This window comes from Accipiter gentilis, chromosome 22 (genome assembly GCF_929443795.1).
Source record: "Accipiter gentilis chromosome 22, bAccGen1.1, whole genome shotgun sequence".
Classification (NCBI taxonomy): Eukaryota; Metazoa; Chordata; class Aves; order Accipitriformes; family Accipitridae; genus Astur; species Astur gentilis.
Window position 1 is genome coordinate 11,590,001 of NC_064901.1, and position 22,835 is coordinate 11,612,835.

At 35.9% G+C, this 22,835-nt stretch overlaps 1 protein-coding gene across 2 annotated transcripts in view; it reads left to right on the forward strand.

The window, feature by feature from the left end:
- Positions 1-22,835, forward strand: part of CDIN1 (CDAN1 interacting nuclease 1) — a 135,152-nt gene that overhangs the window by 13,454 nt on the left and 98,863 nt on the right. For both annotated transcript variants that reach the window (XM_049825806.1, XM_049825807.1), the window contains exons 2-4: positions 16,762-16,807; positions 17,671-17,735; positions 21,022-21,082. In XM_049825806.1, coding sequence (XP_049681763.1) covers positions 16,762-16,807; positions 17,671-17,735; positions 21,022-21,082 — 172 coding nt within the window. The remainder of the gene's footprint in view (positions 1-16,761; positions 16,808-17,670; positions 17,736-21,021; positions 21,083-22,835) is intronic.

The following is a 22,835-nucleotide window of genomic DNA, read 5'->3' on the forward strand; positions in this document are numbered from 1 at the left end:
TCTTTAAATCAGCCGGGGGAAAAAAAAAGTTTGAGACTAATGGAAAGAACCTCTACTCCTTTAATAGAGCCTGCAAAATATATTCTCCAGGTCTGATCAGCTCTGAAGGCTCTAGAGGTTTGATGATTGGAATGGCAGGAAATCACGCTTTCAGGACATAACGAATTGACTAGGCCATCCATCATTTGTTAGCATGCGCTGAAACACTGGGTTTGTGTGCAGAGGTCTGTGATTTAGTAAATACTTGGGAGATGAATAGAGCTTACACACAAGGGAAGATATTGCTGTCCTTCAGCAGCCTTAGACACAGATCCCTGCTGAGAAGGCCGTCTGACAGCAGCTCATCAGTAACTGGCCTGTCACAGTCAGTGATGCCCACCAGCCATCCCCAGTATATTAAATGCATTTTTAATATCTGCTTCAGTAGATTTAATGAAGAAAATTTAGTTTCCATACTCTGATCACTGCTTCCTCAAGTGTTTTAAAGCATTGAGTGAAGCACTTCCAAGAAAGGAACTGTGCCGATACCTGGAGGAGCTGATTGAAAATGAAAGTGAAACAGAATGCAAAGAGGATTGTTATTATCCAGTTTCCTTAAACCAAAAATGTTTGGAAAAAGCAGCAATCTTCTTGGAAACAATTGACCCTCTTGCAGAGGGACCTTATGCAGCAGGCTGTAGAGCAACAGAGATGCAGTGCTGGAAAGGGTGTATGCACAGTGGTTCTGTTTAGTGTGGCAGGGCTTGCCAAAAGGCATAACTGCATTTCCTACGCTTTTAGACGTCAGTATTTGAATCAGATCATCGTTCTGTCAGGCTTTCAGAGTCCTGAGAGAAGGGTGGCTGTGAATGGAAGGAATGGAATAGATCATGTTTTTAATAAGTAACATAGATTTTGTTTTGGTTTTGGCATATTTGCAAGGGATGCAGTTGGTGAAAATCATTGAGCGTTCCGTGGTATTATTTAAACTGATGTAAGAAACAAATAATAAGACACAATGGAAAATAAAACTTGTGCATTTTTATAACTTAACAGGCTCATTGAGAGTTACTCAATACTGACATTCTGCTTGTAAGGATTGTATGGAATTAATTTTTTAACTTGATAGCAAATGGTAAGATCTTTTGCTGTCCATATATATAGATAAACTTGTTTGAATTTCCTGGGAACTTTCAGGGAAAACTTCTGTTTACATAAAGGCAAATATGTTGGTTTTCATTTTCTAACGAGATTCAGTGCTTATGATATTTACTTCAAGACAGCAAGACAAACAACTCGATTTTGTTGCAAACATCTATTTGAAATATTCACTTCTTGAGCTTTTTTTCCCTCAGGAATCCATTCTGTGTTCACAGAAGAGAAAGCAAGTGCCGAATGAGACCTATAAATTTGATTCTTGTATGTGTCAAAACAGTAATGTATTAAATGCATATTATTATAAAAATTTAAGACATGTCCTAAACACTTACATTTTTATGACACATGACAATATTAAATAATACATTTTCTTGTTAGCATCTGTTTGCTGTCATTGTTGGCAGGACCTATGATTTATTACTTAAATTAATGACTACAACCATTTTGGTCCTGATATGTGCCCCATAGCTTATCACATCACTTAATAAAATAACATATATGCTTCTATGAGAGACATTTTTTAATTGTTTATTCCTTTAAGTTTCTGGTGAAAATACCGTATCTATTTGCAATGGTGAAAGTCTCAGAAGCTTGTTTTGTACTTCAAACTGAGTGAAATAATGGTAAGGATTAATTTCTGTAAGAATATGGAGTACTGTAACTGATCTACTAAAATTGTCTTCTAAGACAAGCCTGGTAGAGTATTGTTACCAAAAAAACCAACAGCTTTGGAAGAGGAGTGGAAAAATACTGCTCTGTTTTCTTCAGTTCCAGTGATGGTTAAAAGCCTTGTTCATTTGTTTGTTAGACTAATTGGTACCATGCAAGTAGATTTCAGAGTCCCATTGGCATGCTAAGATTTCACACTCTATCATTAGTTTTCAAATTGTATTTCATGGAGTCCTTGTTGTCCATGGACTTTAAATGAAGAATTCAAAGTAAATGAACTTCTCATCAGCAGGCTTAAATTTGCCAAACAGGAATCTGCACCTACTGTGGGAAGAACGTTTTGGTTTGTGAACGCCTTAGGTTGAAAACTTCTGTTCTGTAAGCAACTAAAGCATTTTTATCTATCTTACAGTTTCTTTTCATACATGCTTTTTTTAAAATTCTAGTGTCCATAATGTTTTGAATGTGGTAGTAATATGAATGGGATATATTATCCCTTTGTCCAGGTTTCAGCTGGGGTAGAGTTAATTATCTCTCTAGTAGCTGGTATAGTGCTATGTTTTGGGTTCAGTATGAGAAAAATGTAGATAACACACTGATGTTTTCAGCTGTTGCTAAGTAGCGTTTAGACTAAGTCAAGGATTTTTCAGCTTCTCATGCCCAGCCAGCAAGAAGGCTGGAGGGGCACAAGGAGTTGGGAGGGGACACAGCCAGGACAGCTGACCCAAACTGGCCAACGGGGTATTCCAGACCATGGGATGTCATGACCAGTATGTAGAGTGGGGGGACGTGGTCTGGGGGGGGATCGCTGCTGGGAACTAACTGAGCATCAGTGCGTGAGTAGTGAGCAATTGCATTGTGCATCACTTGTTTTGTATATTCCAATCCTTTTATTATTATTGTCATTTTATTATTGTTGTTATTATTATCATTATTAGTTTCTTCCTTTCTGTTCTATTAAACTGTTCTTATCTCAAGCTCTGAGTTTTACCTTTTTCCTTCTGATTCTCTCCCCCGTCCCACTGGGTGGCAGGGAGTGAGTGGCTGCGTGGTGCTTGGTTGCTGGCTGGGGTTAAACCATGACACCCTTCCAGCGCTCACGCCAGGATATCCAGTAGCATGATGGATAGTGACAGTCTCATTGCTTTATGCTGGAGAATTCTTGAACTTCAGTCCCCTGCTGTATGCTTCTCATCTGAATAGGGTATTTAAGCAAGTGTTGCTGTCCATCTAAACTGGCAAAGTGGCTTCAGGTAAGGATGCGGTGCTGAAGAGGACTTTATTTTTGGGTGAATATCCTCTGTTTGCACATCTGTGTCTAGGCCTGCAATGTGTTGGAAGCATTTGATAGCATCCATTCCCAGATACCTCCAGAAGCTTCGACACTGAATAAAAATGTCCTAATACAGCACACATTCTTCTTCCATAGAAAGCAGAACGTTGTCAAATATTTCTTTGAGTAAGACCCATGTGATAGCAAAGGTAGTCTCTTGTGTAATGCAGCCTGTCTGAAACTGTTTCAAAGACAACATAAAAACTATGACCAAGCTATTTCTATTTGTGGTTGGCTGAGAGATGGCAGAACTTCTTATCAGTCCGCTATTGATACTGGTAATGTCCAGTTCTTTATTGTACTTCTGTGGAATGCAGATGCGCATTATGAGGCTACAACTGGTGCTAAGTATGTTAACTAATAGCTAGAGTGTAAGTTCCTACGGATGCAAAGGCTATTGAACATTAGCCATTTCCTGCATTAATATAAAATGCATGTTGTCAATGCAGCTGTCCTTCAGTTTTCAACACAGCTAGGCAATGTGTCTTCCTAGACAAGCGCATTATCTTGGATACACAAAATGTAAAAAGATAAAAATAACTCATAAGCTAGATTTCTGGTTCTTAGAGAGCTTAAAAAGGATGATTTGCTTTGACCAGTTAGCAGGTACTCTAATAGGCCAAGCAAGTTCATTCCAAATACAGTGTTTAATGACCTCATTGCAATGAGTTATCTGACACAGGAATATGCTTTCCTTTATCCTGTTATTTGAAACAGGAGGATTTAATTGACCAAAAAGAGAATTTGGACTACAATTTTTATCTCATTTGTATTGTGTTCCTTTGACTTCAGTGGTCTGAGAGAGAAAAAGGAAAATGGTCCTTTATGGAATAAATGCATGGTTTCAGTTTAACTATTTTTCTAGCCATATCTATCTGTTTGGTATGTCCTTTAAGTGCAGACTGGTTTTTTTCCAAACAAATCCCATTGGTTGCCCAATAGCTATTATCCACAAGCTTCCTGCTTACACTTTTTGTTTTAATTTACTGTTTAGACACAGACCTCGCCAGTGACAGGCAGTCATCCTTACATATTATTATTTTTGTGGTTTGAGGTTTCTGGGTAGAGAATTTTGTCCCTTTATCTGGGCATAGATGCTTGCCATTCTAACATTTTAAATCTCTGTAATTTAAAATACTATTCAAATGTTTCAGCTACTGTGTAGAAAGTAATATATTTCTATGTAGACAGGTTTGGGTTGGTGAACATGTATCACGTGTTAATTGTTTGTTTTAGTTTATTTTGTAATTCTCAGCTCTTTAGTCTCTTTATCAAGGATATATCTCTCAATGGATCTTTGCATTAGTGGATCAGGATGTTTACTGAAATAAGCAGTTAAAATTATTAAAATATGCAGTGGAAAGCAACATGCTTAGTTTAATGTGCTTCTGAATATTAAATGCAAGTAAAATGGTATATAGACATGGAGCCATTTGTTATATTTTCGTATACGAAGCAATAGCTGTGTAAACCTTAACCTCGTAATTTTGCAAGTTCCACTTTATCATGTAGCTGTAAAAGGTAATCAAAATAAATCATGGAAGATGAAGAAATATTTTCTAGGGCTTTCTGTATGCTTTCAGAAGTGGTGCTTGATCCATGAAATTTTAGTAAGCATATTAAATAATACAATATGATGTGCAACGTGTCAGGTCTGATAAATTATTTTGTATAGGACATTTATACAACATATGGTGAGCTGCTATGTGAACAGCTTAATGACTAAATTATGTTAATCTTTCCTGCCATATTTACTTTTCATTTAAAAAAACGGTGTTTTCAAATTTATATTTTACTTTTTTGATCATGGGTAGATATAAGAAAGGTGTAGGTCATCCCCGAGAAGCCGTGACAGTGATCCAAGGTTCCTCAGCTGTGCAGTGTACATAACACAGATGTTGGGAGAGTCATCTGTCAGCTATGCCTCTCCTATGGAGTTAAAGTTCTAGGGGGAAAAGAATTCGACACAGTGCTGTCACTGTTACATTTTCACAATAGAAGAGCATGCAAATATTCAACCTCCTGCTTAGCAGTAGTGCCCTGTCTAATGTCTGTGCTGGTTAGAATAAAAAAATAGTGGGTGCATCTAGGGCTCATAGATCTGACAAAGGTCATGCTATGCTGGGCATTTGAATTGGAAATTGTCTGGACTTAGATTTTATAAAGCTCCCACTGTTGTCGGGGAAAATTTCAGCAGGGTTTTGTCCCTAGAGAGGCCTCTTAGGCCCTTTTCTGTCCTATGAATGAATTTAGATGTGAGGGTTTCTCCTGCCTTAAAACTGTTAAGTTCATTTTGCATACATCCCCAGAGAGAAAAACTGGCAGATGCTTTTGTCTTGGAAGTGTTTAAAAGAAAACTGCAGAACAGGAACAAGGGAGAGAAGGGGCCCTGTGTGGAGTCCCAGAACATTTTGGAAATGGCCAATATGCAGTTTTCATCAGTACTAAGGCGGGGCGCAATATGGTGCCTGTAGCTCACTAGGGAATATGAATGTTGATTAAGCATACTCCCAGGCTTTGAAATCCTGAAAGCAGTGTCAGAATAATGGATGTTGAGCAAATGTCAAGCATTTGTTAATTTCTCTGTTATTTGGAGTTTATCTACCATGATCAATCAAATAAACTAGTGCTTCTCTGTTGTGGCATGTGTCATTGATATGGTGATTAGGTGGCTAGAGAGGCCTTCTGCCTTTTTTTTTTTTTTTTTTTTTTTTTTTAATCCAGGTAACAGATTACATATGAACAGCCGTAACTTGAAGTTAAAGATTTGTTTGCGATTGGTTTAGTGGAAAATGGTGCATTAACAAAATACTTTAGGGTACTGAAAGAAAAAAGTATTTGCATATCTGCTGTGCTAAAAATTATATTCATGCCATTTTTTCCATTCTTGGCCTTAAAGCTTTACTGTTGTGAGGAAGGATAAATTAATTATAAATGGAAGTTGATAGAAGAAACTTTTACTTATTCTTAAAAGGAAAAGTTTGAAAACAAAGCATAGCGACCCCAAATTAGTATTAATTTATGGTTTAGCCACCTTCTTCCCTCTAAATCTTTTGGTTTCTGTAAACTGGGTCTCAAAATCCCTGGTTTTGATCGGGAAACATGTTCAGATGCTTTTTAGTTAAATTGGAGGGGGCGACTCTGACTCTTTTATAAGAATACACTCTCTTTTATAAGAATACGTCAGAGCAGTTGTTAGATACTGGCTAACATGCAGGAATGTAAACTCTCCAGTTCCAATTATATTTTCTACAACTTCTCAATTTCCACTGTCTTCTGATGTCCTAATTCTGCTAATTTGCCACTCTTAGAAGTTAGGTAACATACAAAGACCTGATATTTAAATGTGAAGAACAAATAAAAAATAACCTGAAGGAGAAAAAGGCACTGTGGCCTTTGCTGCATTACTGTAATATATAGACTTTAAAATGGGAAAGGATAGGGTTGTGATGTTTTGTGTGAGACCTTTCTGAAAGCTGTCTGAAGGATGTTAACAGTCAACTTTCACTGAATTGGAGTGAAGTTCAGTTATACCCTTCTCATGGATTTTTTTTTTTTTTTTTTTTGCAAAGTCTAGTCCTTATGTGCTTAATGTAAAGATAGCAGTGTATATTTTTATTAAGTTTTTGACAATTCCCAGAAATTTAAGAAGTGTCAGTGAGTCATGCCATATGACTTGATGCATGTTGAGGTCATCTTCAGTTTATTTTAACATAGAACAAATGTTTGATGTTGAACTAGTTTTCCTTCTTACTTGGCTTCCACATTTATTTACCAAGGCCTCTGGGCCCATTCTACCAAGACTGGTCAAATTTTGGTGCTTATGGAAGGTGATGCTATATTCTGAACCTCTTGACTGTTTGCATTGGAGGTGATTCCATTCAATTAGTGCATGGAATAAGAGTTCTCCTGAAAACCCAAGCTTTTCTGTGGCACTGCAGGAAGCAAAGCATGTAGTCATTGTATAGATTTTCAAAACAGTGCAAAGAATACCAAAAAATAAATCTCTGGAAAGAGGAGGAAGGGAAAGGAAAATCCTGTTGGTAGGAGTGGAAAAGAAGGTTAGGGAAGTTTTAGGATAGAATAATGTAATATTGTGATCACCTCTTGTCAGGTGTTCCCTTGATATTGCCTGCCAGTTGTGGATAGACAGCTTTTTAAAAAAGAGTGCTGGAAGACCACTAGGAACAGCTGGGTTTCCTTCTTAGTGCATTTCTGCCATCTTTCCAATGGGAAGTAAGTAGTGGAATTAAATTAGTTTATTTGTTCTATGGCACAGTAAGCTATACCCCTGGGGCTGAAAGTGGACTTTGTAAATAATCTACATATATGGTACAATAAGTTATAGATACAAGGTGAAGTAGTGCACTGTCGGCGAGGTAGATAGACAAGAATGATTCTATTCTTCTGTTTTGTTTTCTAATTACAAGTAGCTTTAAGATTATAAACTTTTAAATGATAAACACTGTTTAGGGCTTAAGACTAAAAATCTCAAGGGGACTAGCTATAAATGGGTTCATTTTTTGCCTTAAATTTGTGTCATTCCCCAAACAGGTATTTACGTAAAACTACTCTTCTGTATCATACATGTTTGATAGAGCTAAAATTCTTTAAATTATATCCTGTATGGGAAACATTAATAAGATCCTGACTTGTTTTTAACAATTTTGATTGGACTACTGAAAGCTTTTTTGACTTAAGGTGTTCACTTTTTACCCTGGAGATAGGTATGCAACAGTATGTGTGCTTGACATGTGATGCATGCAAATGCTAAATACAGTAGCAGCATGAGGCAAGTGTCATTAACAGTAATTTATGTAATGAAAGCCACCTGGCTGTCTTCGTAATTAATTGCTTGTAAATAACAAATTTAAATATAATTTATAGTTTTCTAAATTTGATTATATATTTTTAGGAGCAAATTGTTTAAGGGTGTTTGGGGATTTATTTAGTTTCAAATTGGCACAGATATGCTTTTTACATACAGACTAGTCTTTTAATGTAAAATGAACAGTCTAATTAGCTTCAAATTGCCATTCACTCATAAAAATAGTTTTCTAAAATTAAATTTAAACATCTAATTTACAGAGGAAAGTATAGGTTTGAAGAAAAAAAGTATAAAGTAGAATGATTTTCCCCTTTCTCCACAATCAGGAAATTTAAGATTGGAGTCTGAAAAACTTCTCTTGACAAGGTACTCTATAATCCGATTCTTTTCCTAGGGGGAAGTAGCACAATAGAGTTACGCAAACAAAATGAGGAAGATAACACAAAATGAATATATCAAATAGTTCTTTGCAGTAATAGCCTACTAAGTGAATGTTTCTTCAATGTATGGACCTTGGCCCTATCAAGAGGGCAGATAGGAAAGGTGAGGGATAAATCCCTGGTTTAAATTGTAGCTTCTTTGCCTTAACTGCTTGTTGAGGTCCATTGCTGTTGCAGCCTAGGAGCATCTGTGCACAAGCGTCATCAGATGACTACAACTTTTGTGTATTTTTGTCTAAAGGTTCAACATTTAGATTGTGGTACTGAGCAAAAGAGTTCAAACTTGCAAACATGTTTTCTGTATAATCTTAACTGAAGTAGAAAGTGTGGATGATTGTACAGTTAAGTGCAAACAAGGAGTTTGAAGGGTTTTGCTTTTTCTCTCAGTCTCTGGTATGCTGCTCTATGACTCTGCTTTGGCATGTGTTTACTGATTCTTTCCTGGATATTAAGAAACTTTTCTTCTTGCTAAGCAACTTGGAGTAGTTGAGGACAAGGACATAGCAAATCATCTGCTTATGTTAGTCTCAAGCTTTGCCTTTTTTTATTTGATTTTCTGAGAAATTTTGTTGGTAGAGTTAAAACAAACCCTATTTGACTCCTGTCAGTTTCTTTTGTCAATGGACTCCCTGACTAGATGATCAAAGGGTACCAGAGAAGTTCTGGTATGTGTAAGGTAAAAAGATTCAATAGACATTGAAGCCTGATGTCAGAATATTTGGGAGTTTTAATGTCATGTTTTACCACTGACATTGTATTTTTTAAGTCTGTGTTGTGAATATATTTTGGTTCTGTATTGCATCTGAAAATACTTCTTAGGTTGAAAATTGAACCTTACGTAATAGTTTTATGTTTTTATGGAAGAGACTTTACTTGAAACATTAGTGAAAGAGTATTTACTTACAGAGGTCTATGTGGGTTTGGCATTTAAGTGGGTTTCAAACATTCATGCAACACTGTGCTGTTTAACTCTGGAAAGAAAAAATATCAGAACAATATGTTGGGCAAATTACTATCTATTTTTTGTACTTGCTTACTGAGATAAGAAGACCAAAAAGTAGTTCCTTTTCACTTGCAAATACCACTCTTCTGTTCCTGTGTTTTCAGAGTTCCATTTTTAACCATATGTGCCGCTGTTTATCCACTGTTAAAGTGTAATGTTGTTCTCATCGTAAGCATATATATGTGAATGGGAAAATAGCATCCTTAGTCTGACTTCTTTTCAGTTTGGGGGCTTGATCAGAAATACTTCATAATCATTTGAATATGGCATATTTTGAGTTACACTTGTATTACTGCTGTTGAAAGTTAGATTTTTATGGTGTGGGTAAAAGAAGGTAGAATTTATCTCTGCGAAGAGCTAGCATTATTTTGTGATCGTTGCCTGTTTTGATAATTTGTATTTAACTCTGCATTTTATTTTTTTCATGTCTAATACAGATTGTTCGTAGTCTGCAGTTGTTTTAAAATATATTGGCCGTTATAACAGACACCAAAAAATGAGATGTCTACAGGAAGAATTGGTGCCCTGTTCTTAAAGGAACTTCTAAGTCTTTCTAAATGAAAAATCATTCAAACAGTATCTAATACTGGCAATTTTCCTCTGTCTGCTGCTAGAACTTATTGGCCAACTAGGTCAGACATTATTAAAGTTCAAGTGGCCCAGTGGGAAAAGTAATGGCCTTATGCTACTATGAATTTTAAATGCTGCCATTTCTATGTATTGCACCATCATCTGTTCTTGCACATCACTAAATTGTATAGAAGTTGTGGGACCAACCAGTGTCAAGGTCATAGAAGTGATGACTCTTCTCAAGTAGCCTTCTCGGAGCTTTGTCATACAGTTACTCTCATAACCCTGGCTATAGACAGCAAAGTTGTATGCACATGCCTGCATTTAACCTTTTTATTATCTTTGGATAGTGTAAGCCTGCAATGCAGGATGTCTTTTTCCTCAGACTCTTCACTTCTGGTTTTTATTTTTGATCCTACCAAAGGTACAAAATTGACTTTGATGCAAAGATCATTTTTAGTGAGTAAGTCTATTTAAATCTGTTGAATTGAGCTGTTGTACAGTTTATTGAACTGGATATTGGAGAAATTCAAAAGTGATGGGTGCTATAGTTCTCCAGATGAGCTTGAATTTTATCTTGATTTTTAAATGTGATGGTACTAAGCCTGAAATGAGCATATCAGCAGGTACTTCCTGTCATGTGTATATATATTTATTGAATTTTTATAGTATTAATATATTTTTAATGGGAGTATTTCCCCAACATCACTGTATTGCCATTGTAGTTCCCAAAGTAGTAGCTACTGATGTTTCATTGTGTGGAAAGCTTGTTACGCAGAGATAATAAAACTGGTTTTGTATGCCAGACTTGAACTGGAGTAGCAGGAAAGCTGTAACATTGGAAGATAGCCACTTTACAGAAGTTACCATGTTGTAACTAAAGACTTAGATACTTTTATGTCACTTAGTTACTCCAATTCAAACTCATCTATTGATTTAAACACATATATTCACACACGCACACATATATATAGACATGTATATTGATTTAGCTTAAATTGGTAATTCACCGACTTCTGATATATCAGTGTTAGATTTGTGAATGATAACGTACAAATGTGTACCGAGACAATAATGTGCTTTTTGAGAATTTTCATTCAGAGAAGTGACCACAAGCATATTAAAACTTTAGGAAAGATTTCAATATTAAAAGCTGCAGCGAAGAGAGGTTAAAGCCATAACTTTCTAGAGGTCAGTGAGTCTCCCTCCCTCCTTCCATGTTCTTCAGTGCTTGGATGCGTATAAATCTAGCGGTTCTCAAGCTTTGGTAGGCCTTTGGTATTCCTGAGCCTTCCTGGATGTGGAACCATTCAGACTGCTAAGAAGCCTTTTTCCCATCCTGACAATGCGGACATGTAGAAGAAATTCTGAGAATCCACTAGTCGTCACCTCCTCTCGGGTGGGAAGTTCACCATCAGGCTGGCTTTAGTTAATTTACAGGTGTAACTGTGGTGCTTGTTAGCTACATCCTGCAGTTCTGGGAAGCCACGGCGGCTTTACGCATCCGTGCATGTGTTATGCATTTGAACCGATGCTGCTAGATCTATTTGAAATCCATTATTGACAGAGTTTTTAGAAATAAGAGCGGACTGGTTAGCATGTGATAAGCAGTATAGAAACATTGCTTTCTTTAGGAGTTCCTGTTCCAAAGCATTTGCAGCACAGAAGTTGAGAATTAAAAGGCTGTTTGGGTTTCTGTCATGTGTGTCTTTGATAATGTAACAGGAAAAATGTATTTTAGACACACATTCTGGAATTTCAGGATAGCTGTGAGGAGGACTCCCTTTCCACCCCCAGTCACTTAAATTCGTCAAATACTTATGTATTTCTTTCCTCACATAGATTCTTAATCCAGTATGGCAGCACCATGCAATTCTAGCCCTAAGTTGTATGTATTACTTTTATTTTAAAGCTCAATATTGCATTATTAAAAAATATTTACAAACCTATTATACATGGAAAGGGGAAGTTCTTTTCCAGTTATTAGAAATGAGAGACTTTCGCTGTCTGCTTCAAAACATTTCATGAAGAGATATAACTAGCACTACGTACTCACACTGGAGACTGTGGAAAGAAAGAAACAATTTCTCCCTCTACCTGAATTCCTACAGTAGCTAAGTGCAGTGTTGTATGCACTTCCAGGAGAAGGTTTGACATTGCAGCTTTGGGATTTCACACATAACAGCTTCTGAATTTTGGAAACACAGCTCCTGCCTCACTCAGTTTTTTTAACCAATATATTTATCATCTTAACAAAGTGGTGTGTTCCATTTTGTGAAAGGGAAGTAATGAAGCAATGTTCTTTGTAGATTTCATTTGTTTAAAAAAAAATCAAGGCTATTCTATATATACAATATATATTTGTCTCATGATGGACTTTGCTTTCCCCCTGTTTGTCTCCACTTGTGTGAATAGTTGTTGGATTAAATACTACAGTTCATATTTAATCTTGATTTTTTGCTTTTTTGTACAGATCTCTTTAGATACTCTTCCTTCGTTTCCGTCTTTCTATTTTAGGTAAAAAGTGTGGAGTTAAAGCTGAGGGAAAGGAAACTCATTTTAAAATTAATAGATGAAACAAGTGCAAACTTGGTTTCGTACCTAAAATTTCATGTTTTCAGTAATCTCAGAAAATAAAGCAGAAAAGTCTAAGTTTTATATTATGCCTAAAGAATTAATTATTTGCAGGGGCTGATAATATGATATTTGCAGAAGTTGTCATGTTTGGATTTTCTCCTGGTGAAGCTGTAGTAAACAGCAAATATTAAGTTGGACAGCACCCCAAATCTTGGCTAGATCTGCAAGCCTGCTTTGTCGAGAAGACAATCTGATCCAATTAAATTCTTTTTGTCCTTACTAGCTGCTTCTTGGCCAGAGTTTTATATCAGTTCTAGTTATGAAGCACTGATCTGCATCAGCATATTGTCTGTTACTAGTTTATATATGAATAGTCATTGCAAAACAAAACATTTCTGAAATACTCTCCAGGGATGATAGCGTTTCTCCTCTACCAAACTCTGGGATTCATTAGAAGAGAATGGTGTAAATTTTATTCTTACATATTAAATGACCAAAAGGCGTGTTCTTTTTCCAGCACCAGACTTGCAATTGTCTTTTTAGCCTGACTTATCTCTAAGTTCTTAGAGACAATTCCTCTTATCCCTTGTTCTGGTCTGACTTGGGCATCCCATTCTCAATGGGGATGGACTTTGATATCTGTAATACTTTTTTTTGGTTATGATAAGCAGATTTTTATATCTTTATATCATTTGGAACCTAGAAATGACATTTCATTTTTTTTTTAAATAAAAGTTATTTTCTCTCTCTAAAAAAATGGGCATTTTGTAGCAGATTTTAGATTTCACTGTTTTATGCCTAAATCCAGTTATGTATTAACAACAGCACAAAGTGCATCAGGCATTTAGATGGAAGTATGCCACTGATATCAACACAGAGTAACAAAAGGTAAATTGGTTCATTATGGGTGCTGGTGTACAAGAAAAAGAGGATGTTTGAAGAGCAAGGCTGGTTGCTTTGAACAGAGCTCTGGGAGTTAGGTCCATTGACATCTGGAATTGCAGAAGAAAATGTTTCCATGAAAGTGGCTGCTATAGAACTTAAGAGGAAAATTTGCTTGTTTTCCTGGAAAATAGATTTAGTTCTACAAGATGGATAACAAGTTAATTTATTAACTATTTAAACCGTGTAGTACTTGGAATTATGAGCTTGCTTTTTTTCACTTGTTTCAGAAAATCAGCAAATAAGTACCTTGGCTCTACATTTGGTTCTCGACAAAAAGAGCTTGCTTGACACAAACATGTCTATATCCCTAGCCTTCCAGTAAGCCATGAAGCTTACTATAAAGTTTAATCCAAAAGAGGCAATAATGCAGCACTGAAATGTTAATTTGAATAGAAGATATTTTCAGTGTAATATTTGTTTTCCTGGGTATCTATTAATTTCCTGGCTCTATTAATTTGTCTGCTCATTTGCTGCTTTGAGATCCTGTATAGAAGCATCAGAGGATGGATGGCGCCCTAGGAATTTGGCTGCTCCTGTAGAAGTGATGATAACTTACATGGCAGTATCCCTGCTGTCAGTATCAGCAGTCGTGATCATGCTGTCTTACAACACAAATGCATGTTCATGACTTCTGTCCCCTCTCCAAGTACACAGTACTGTCTTTTTCAGCGCTTTTCGAAACCATCATGTTTCAGTTTTCTGTCAATGGCATCTTGCGATACATGCTCCAGCTGTGTTTTCAGCTATTTCATTTTGCTAAGAAGTTGTGGCAATGGAATTATGGCAAGGAAACACTGAGTGGTAGATAAGTGATTTTTGTGTTTAAGAGGAGAATTGTGTTAACCAGAAGAAACATGGAAGCAGCCATGTGAAGATGTAAATCCACTTCTCCTGGGGAAGGAGAAAGATCTGGTAGTAAGCTTGAAATTCTTTGAATGGTACTATTGAAATAATTCTCTTTGTCACAGTCATATTGTTTTTGTACTGCAATCCAGTATATATCCAACTTGTTCAGTTATTGGACTGAATGTTTTAGTGTTCATTTAGGACTTACCTAAATGCTCTGAACAGTTGGAAGCATAGGAGGGGAGTGTTGGACTAAACTGAAGTAGAAGGGCAAAATCCAAGGACACCAAAGGAACAAATAAAATGGACAAGAGTCAGGAGTGTGAAGAGAGGGATAATGGTCTTTAATTCTTTTTGATATGTCAGTGGGTATAACAGGATAATGGTACAATAAGTACAGTAATCGTGCTGGGAATAGCCTAAAAATACAAAAATTGTTATGTCAGTGGGAGAGAACTCAAACCAGAAATTTGGTTAAATGATGTCCTCTTTTGTTTTGGTTTTTTTCCATGTCTTTTCTCTAATTTCAGTTCTGCCATTATGACCATGTAAATCTGTCAGATAATAGTAGTTAGGTGGAGAGCCATATGTATCCAACTTACTTATAACCTGCAGGGTTTTTTTAAATAAATCAACTTGAAATACCTTAGCTTTGCATATGTATATAGCCTGTGTAAGTATATAATCTTAATTTCTTTTCTTTGTTCATCTTCTAATGATTACATTTGCATGTTGAAGGTTGCCATAATTGGATGGTGCACCTTTTGGGGAGGCATTGTGGTACATATCTCCTGGTCTCTATCTCAAATGATGTATATTTAAGAATATTTCAATTCTTGACTACATTGTAATTAATTTTTCTGTACTCCGTGAATTTCACAAATCTGTATATTAGTTTATGTTGCTACCATTTTTCTACACTTTTAACATTCAGTCAGTGAGTACTCAGGGTGAACATTCTCACGTGTAAAATACTGGAGGTAAGGCTCAGCTTACTGCTGTCACACAGATGTTGCGCTGGGCAGACAAGCCCAAAATACAACATTATGGCAAAGGTGCTGGAAGCACAGATATGGATAAGAGAAACTAGTAACCTCTTTATATAGCACTGCGTTAATCTAGTCACTTTGTTCCTAATGCTTCAACTGGATGGTTTAGAGGTCACTTTTTATATTGTGCTGCATAGACGTACCGTCTGTTTAAACCTGAACAAACCATTTAGTCATTCTGTGCCTCAGTTTTCCCTTTTGAAAATGGGAGTAAGACTTCCTTATCCTAAATTAGTATTTCTGAGGTGTGAAAACAGCAAGCAGAAGGGCCATTTAAGTGTTGAGAGAACATTTACATTTAATGTATGTGTGATGTGATACAGGTGTTAAATTCACATACAAGAAATCTGGCAAAAGAGCAAGACTTTAGACGTTGCTGAATCTTTAGGCATACCTATGCTATGCTGTAGTAGGTAAGTTCACGAAAGGAAAAATGTTAATTATTCATAATGCTTTGCTGTACCATAAAACTCGATTTATTGAGAGTATAATTTGTTCAAGTTGCATGTAGTAGGAAAATATATCAGGAGTAATTAATTGTATTCAGGATGTGATGAGGTAGATATATCCACAGAGGACAATTGAAAACAGTAGCGGTGTGGTATTGATTGCCTTTCAGAGGGAAAAAAAATCTTGTCCCATTTCTAAATGTTAACAATTCAGAGAGAAAAATTCCCACTTGGGAAGAATGCTTTCCAGGTTGCTTCATTGCCAGGTGTTTGACATTGAGTGGAGCCTTAGATGAATGAAGCTTATGGCAGCTTTTGGAAATGACCGACTCCGGGGAATCTCAGCTTCCTGCTGTGAAAGTTTCTATTTTCAAAGCACATCAGTTTCAGTGGGAATGTTCCAGTGGTCCCATATGCTACTTCTGACAGAGGGGGAAGTTTTTAACCTGAATATGAGACAGCTACTGAAGAGGTTCCCTTGCTGCTAACAAAATGAATTTCAATATGTTGCCAATGAACAAGCGGCATGTTCCCAACTGCTGATGGAATTTAACTCCATCAATTATTAATGGAAATTTTGCTTTGTTTTCTTTTTTGCCTGTTCCCTTTTAACTTAGCTACCTGCTCCTGATAGGACTTTGTGGGTTCTGAAGCTGAAAAAGGAATCACCCAAACAATATGTTCGTTTGCTTTGAAACTCTTGCTATATTTTCCTCCCCTCCCTTGTACGCTCTCTCCTTGACCTAGCAGCAGGAAGCCTTTGTCTGAGGTGTTCATCTGGAACAACTTTTCCACACTTGTTTTCATGTTCTGTTAGATTACAGGGCAGCAGGCCTACCTTTGAAGCTCCCTTCTCTTTTGTTTCTTTGCAGTGCACTCCAGTAATTAACTTTGTCCTTCTTTTATTTGTTCCAGTCAATCGCAGTCCACTCTGCTGAGCATCTTCTCCCAGGAGTACCAGGTTAGAAGTTTTCTCCTTTGTGAGGGTTGACAGGTGCCTAATTGAATGATGAATGTCCCTTTATTTCTTTGTAATTGAACTGCCAGCTTTCTGATTGGTTTGGAGGATGTTCCCTTTTCCACATCAAGCACCGCCTGAGTCTCAGTGGATGGCTGCCAAGCCTACCCATCCATCTGTCTAATAACATCTAGCCTTTGCTTATTTGGTGGACCTGTAATAAATTATGCTAAACCATTATTATTCTGACAATAATAATTTCCCTGTGTTGCGTGGTTCCATGTGCTAAATGTTTGCTGACTTGCACTGTCAGTGCTGCTTTCCATTGCTGACAGAGATGATGATAAATGACCATTGCCGGAGTGGCAGAAGGCAAGAGAGGCAGAAAATGGAGTCATTTATCATGAGATGACAGGTGTCAGTCAAGTGGCAAGTCTCTATGGAATTACTTTTTGTAGTTTTTCAAATAAGTTGTTTTTAAGCAATGTTCTTCCTGGTTAAAAATGCCAGTTGAATTGTAAAACTAGAGTGCACCAGACTTAGATGGAATTGAATTGAGGGAAAATTAATACAAAGGTTGAAAGAGAGAACAAGTTTTTCTTTGCCCTCTGCAGCCTTCAGTAAACTTATTTAGATTCAATTATTGTGACCTTATTGGCTTTTACATATATGGTACATTGCAGTACAGTCTGAAGATGTTCAATTCAATAGGTAGATTGAATGTCATTTCTGTACAGAATCTAAAAACATAGTGCGGTTTATATATTAAAGTGTAGCCAAGAAACGTGTTTGGGCAGTCATGATTTCTGTGTTTTGATCTATGACACATTTGTGAGACTCTTTGTTTGTTTTTTTCATTTTTCTAGAAACAAATCAAAAGAACACATGCCAAGCATCACACTGCTGAAGCTATTGAAACTTACTACCAAAGGTATGACCTCCCCACCCCAGTTAAGAGTATCATCATAACTACTAATTGTTATGGCAATTATGAGTAAATTAGATTATTAGGTTACGAAGCTAATTTTCTATAAAAATAAAAATTTGGGATGAGGAAAACAGGGTGGTCCATGTAAAAATGTTTTTCAGTGAAAATGCAGAAATTTTTCCCCTTTTGGTCAGTCTGATTAAGAAAGGGTTTACGTCCTTGGCTCTAGGTCAGGATAAGCAAATATTTTTTTACAGTGTATGTGGTAGCATTTATTATATATTACTTATAGTTTGTAATTACAGGATTTCTGTGTCAAGACTAATATTGATGATAACTTCCTTACAGCAAGGGAGCTTGTTCTGTTATTTGCTTATATTTTTAAAACAACATTTGTGTTACATTACGAAAAGTTATGTATTAAATTCATGTATTGCTAGTTAAAGCACTAATTTTTAGATCACTCCTGTTTTATCAACAGAAGTGTCAGAAATAGCTTTTAAGGGAGGATGAAAACCATTATGTCATTTTACAATATTGTACAGTTGTTTGCATCTTAAGCTAATAAACTGTATTTGCTACAACTTACAGTTTGTCTGTTACTTCTATAGGCTTTACTAAAAATACTGCAATGACATAATCGGGGCATACTGATAACTGGTAAAGATATGCAATTAAAATACTACTTTGTAGACTGACATATCTGAGGAGCTTGCATGGCAAGTGAGTTCTTACTTTTGATTATAGGTGTCTGATATTTATGCTTATTATTAATCTGTATGAATCAGGAAAATAAACAAAAAGCCTTCATTTGTAAACAATTAACTGTGCTTCTGCAGAGTCACATACTTAAAACCTAAGCACAGCCTGATTATATCAGATGCTGGTTTAGAACACCTAGCGTGAATTGTGCTGGTTTGGGGGTTTGATTTTCTTTTTTAAGTAGTTGTGTTGTTCTGTAAAAATTTGTACTTGATCACGTTGCACTTCTAGTGTTGATTCTTGGTTAGGAAGAATATTGGCTTAAAATTTTGTTGTTAATAACCATGTATATACAATACTTTTTTTAATTACTTCTCACCAGCACAGTTTCACTGAAGTGCCCTATGTTAATTGTAACTGCTGTGTAAATAACCCTTTTCTTAAAACGTATGTAAATCATTTAAATCACTTCTATGATGCGTTACTAGTTGCAACAACTTAAACCTGAAACATGGGACCAAATTTCGCTTTATGCAAAGCAGCAGTTGTATTGGTCTCAGTAAGGTTGTAGGTATGATTAAGTTTGGCTCACATCAGGTAGGAGGATTTGGTCTCCTGTCCCCTTCTGTACTGTCTGAAGTATGATAGCAGTACATAACTAATGCATTATGTATGAAGCTATATGGTGGTGGTAGGGAAAATCATTCTTTATGCTATTTCTAGGTATTTCATATTGCAACTGTATTAACATGGACGAATAAAATGCACATGTTTTAAAATCAGAGATGTTCTGTTAATAGTTAGAAAACTCATCTCAATCCTGTTTTAGTAGATTTACAGTGTAGCATGTTTCGTAAGCTACAGGGGCAAACTACTTGAGTCAGAAGCCAGTTTGAAATGCTTCAGGCATAAACATGACAAACATGTCTTCTCCTCTACTCTTTTGTAGCATCCATCTTGCCACTGTAAACCCCAGTCTGTGTGGTATGCTCTTTCCTATTCCCACCAACATACAAGCAGATAATTGTGCTCCCATTGCTTTCCTAGGTCAGAAACTACCAATTTTTGAAGGTAGTCATTTCCAGTGGTCCCTGTTGGGAGCAAGTAGAAGTACAGTTGAGTGGAGTAGTTTCTGCTGCTCTGCTGAGACTTACTAGTCTTAAATTTACGCAAACACGAAGACAAATTACAAGAAGTATCAGCAAGCTTTTCAGAACAGTATTGCCATCAGCATATGAGACCTGTTAGTCCTTAATGGAATTGCCAGTAGTATTAGAAATATCTGACAGAAAATTACTCCATTGTCAGCTGTAGCTTTCCTGTTAAATCAACTAGATGCATGTTTTAGAACATTAATCTCAAGTAAATCTTCCTGGTTAGGTATTTTGTTTATGAGCTCTCCTTTTTTTCTTCTCTTACAAGTTTTCAATGTTTAAATATACACAAGGCATCTTGTTTTGTGTTTTTTTTAATGTAGAACTGAAATAGGTTAAAGCAAAAAGCTTTTATCATTTCCTTTATTCATTAAGCCTCAGAATAACTTGCAAACAAAAAGCCCTGTAATCCTCTGTGAAGAGGTTTATGCAAAGGTATTACACCCATTCCACAGAAAGGTAAAATGATAAAGAATTTTTATGTCAGTAATTAATGAGCAGAAGAGTGGCTTCTGATGGATACATAATGATAGAGCTGGGAAGGCTGTGGCCTTCTAATGATGTCAGTAATGATGTGCTATATGAATACGGATAGGATAAATGAGCAAGTTCAAATGTTGGTAACTGTTGTTCTTTTCCACATGGCTGCAAAGCACAAAGTGGCTTCCAATAATATAGCTTCCTCCCTTCAACTCCTGAGAACAGGTTTTAGGCATTATTGAAATATAAACATCAAACAGTGAAAATAACAGAAGTGAGGAAGGCGATACTGTGTGAAGCAATGGTCAGAAACATCACTGTGTATCCATATTGGTCTAATGCCCTTAATCAGAAACATTAAGCCTTTGCCATTGATAGGATAATGACTTTCTATCACCCTTTTTTGGATCCTAAATAGTTCTTCTTTTATGTTCTCTTTAGAATATTAATTTGATTGTTAGACTCTGATTTCACTAAAGTAAGCCTTTGGTATTTAAACTACTGCCCAGTTGATAAAATCTGGATTAAATTTGAGAATTTATGGTTTTGTGCATAGTAGTGAATTGAGTAAGATGCACAGTACACCTTCATAGTTGAAGGTGGAACGCAAAATCTTTACTGTGAATAATAGAGGTTTATTTGTCTGTTATGTATCTTTAAGTAGTACAGATATAATTTATTTGTATGTCATTAAGCCAAAATTTTTTTTAATTTCTTGATTTATTGTGTTTTTTACCAGTGACTTAATTGAGATTGAAATATCTTGCAGATGTACAGGAGACAACCCTGGAGAGTTACTGATTGTTTAAAATACTTACTTCTGAAAAGATTTCCCATTAAATACTCTGTACTGGGGTATTTTCCCCCAAATGAAAGAGATGCACAAGGGAACTGACATGTATAAACTGGCCTTTTCTTGCCACCGCAGAATTACCTGGCTTTGTCTTGTCTAGGTACCTGAATGGGGTGATGAAAAATGCAGCTGCCCCTATATTACTGGAGCTGGCCAATGAGGTAATCATCTTTACTTTTTTCTTTAATCTTCTGGTATAAAACCTAAGGGGCATATCTATAGTGACTTTAGTGAGAAATGTAATTAACCTAAAAAAAATGGTTTCAAGGCACATTAGACATTTAAAATGGTTCCCCAGTCTGTTAGTACTTACAATAATTAGACAAAAAGCCCCATTTATTAATAAATCAGTTAATGTAATTAGTCTCTTAACTTCAAGGCAAATGTGTAAGAAAGTCTGAATTTGTATTTTGCTGGAAATTTCAGACAGACTGTAGGTCTTTAATGCACAAACTTACTAAAAATTCCCACATTGATTAAATGGAGTTGCATCAGTTTTACTTACATTTGATTCCTTGTTTTTAATAATAAAACCCATCTAAGATTTTTTTATTATTATTTAATATTACGAAGGGTTAAACCAGTTCATTTTCCTGACTCCGTTTATTTCTGTTCATATGGATTATAGGATGGCTAATGAAAACTGCTTAATATAAAGCAATTAAGCAGAGTAAATTCCTCAGTATAGCCATTTAGTAGAAAAGCTGGTGTATGAAAAGTTCAGTACGGTTGCCATTAAAGTCTTGACAAATGTATCGATGCTGTTTATTAACGAGAGTATGAATCTGCCTTGAGATGCAAGGTGTTATTTGCATTAAAAACTGCTATCTAAAGCACTATCTCAAAGAAGGTGTAAAAAGTTTGAAAGGGTGGCAGTGAGCCTCCTAGAAAAAAAAATTGATGAAATATCTACCCCTTAAACTCTAAAATATTTATTTACAATAATAATAATAACAATACAGTAGCTGATACTCGTTGGAACTGCTTATGCAAACCTCAGAGGGATAGAGTGAAATGTATGCTGTTTTGTGTTGCATTTTAATAGAAAATGTAAGAAGGAGGCAGAAAATGAGTGTTTGCATTGAAAATGATACAGCAGTACGAATATTAAGCGTTGCAATAGCAGCAAGTTCTACATGTTACATTAGTAAGAAAGAATGGTTTCTCTCTCATGTACATTGCTGCAGCCAGCAAATGAGCGATTACCTATCAATTACTAGAAGGTATTAATGGTCTGTGAAGTGTCCACATATTCTGATCATACAGTTAGCATAGAATAAAGGATTTATTTCATATTAGTACTAATGCATAGCTTCTTACCATTTCTGGAAAAGACAAGTCTTAAAGTACTGGGAATAGAATTTACTTTACATAAATAAGTACAATCTTATTAAGAATTTAGGTAAACAACCTGATTCATGATATATCGCACCCATATTATATGGGAACTGTCATAAAAATATTTCAAGCACAAAGTAATATATCTGTTACTGGTTCTTTGTATATTTTTTCCCATTGATTTAGAGATGATGCATATAATTTCTGACTCTAGTGAGCATATCTTTGTTTATATTATACTAATGCATTTTTGCAATTCAGATCAAACATATCTGCAGTTCAGAAATAAATAAAAATTAAATCTAAGAGAAAGGGGAGATATACAAAGAACTTATCTGCTTCTGATTTTGTAGTAGCAGGTATATAAGAAAGGCAATGCATTTTGTGACTGCTGCCTAATGCATTAGGGAAATGTGGCAATAACCAGCACCAGATTACTGCTTCCAAACAATCAAGCTGCCATTTTTATATGATAGTTAATATTTAAATGACATACTCTTGCATCTGCTGACAATTGATGTAATGGTAATACTTTATGAGTCAATATATATTTAATCAGTGGAAACTGTAAAAATT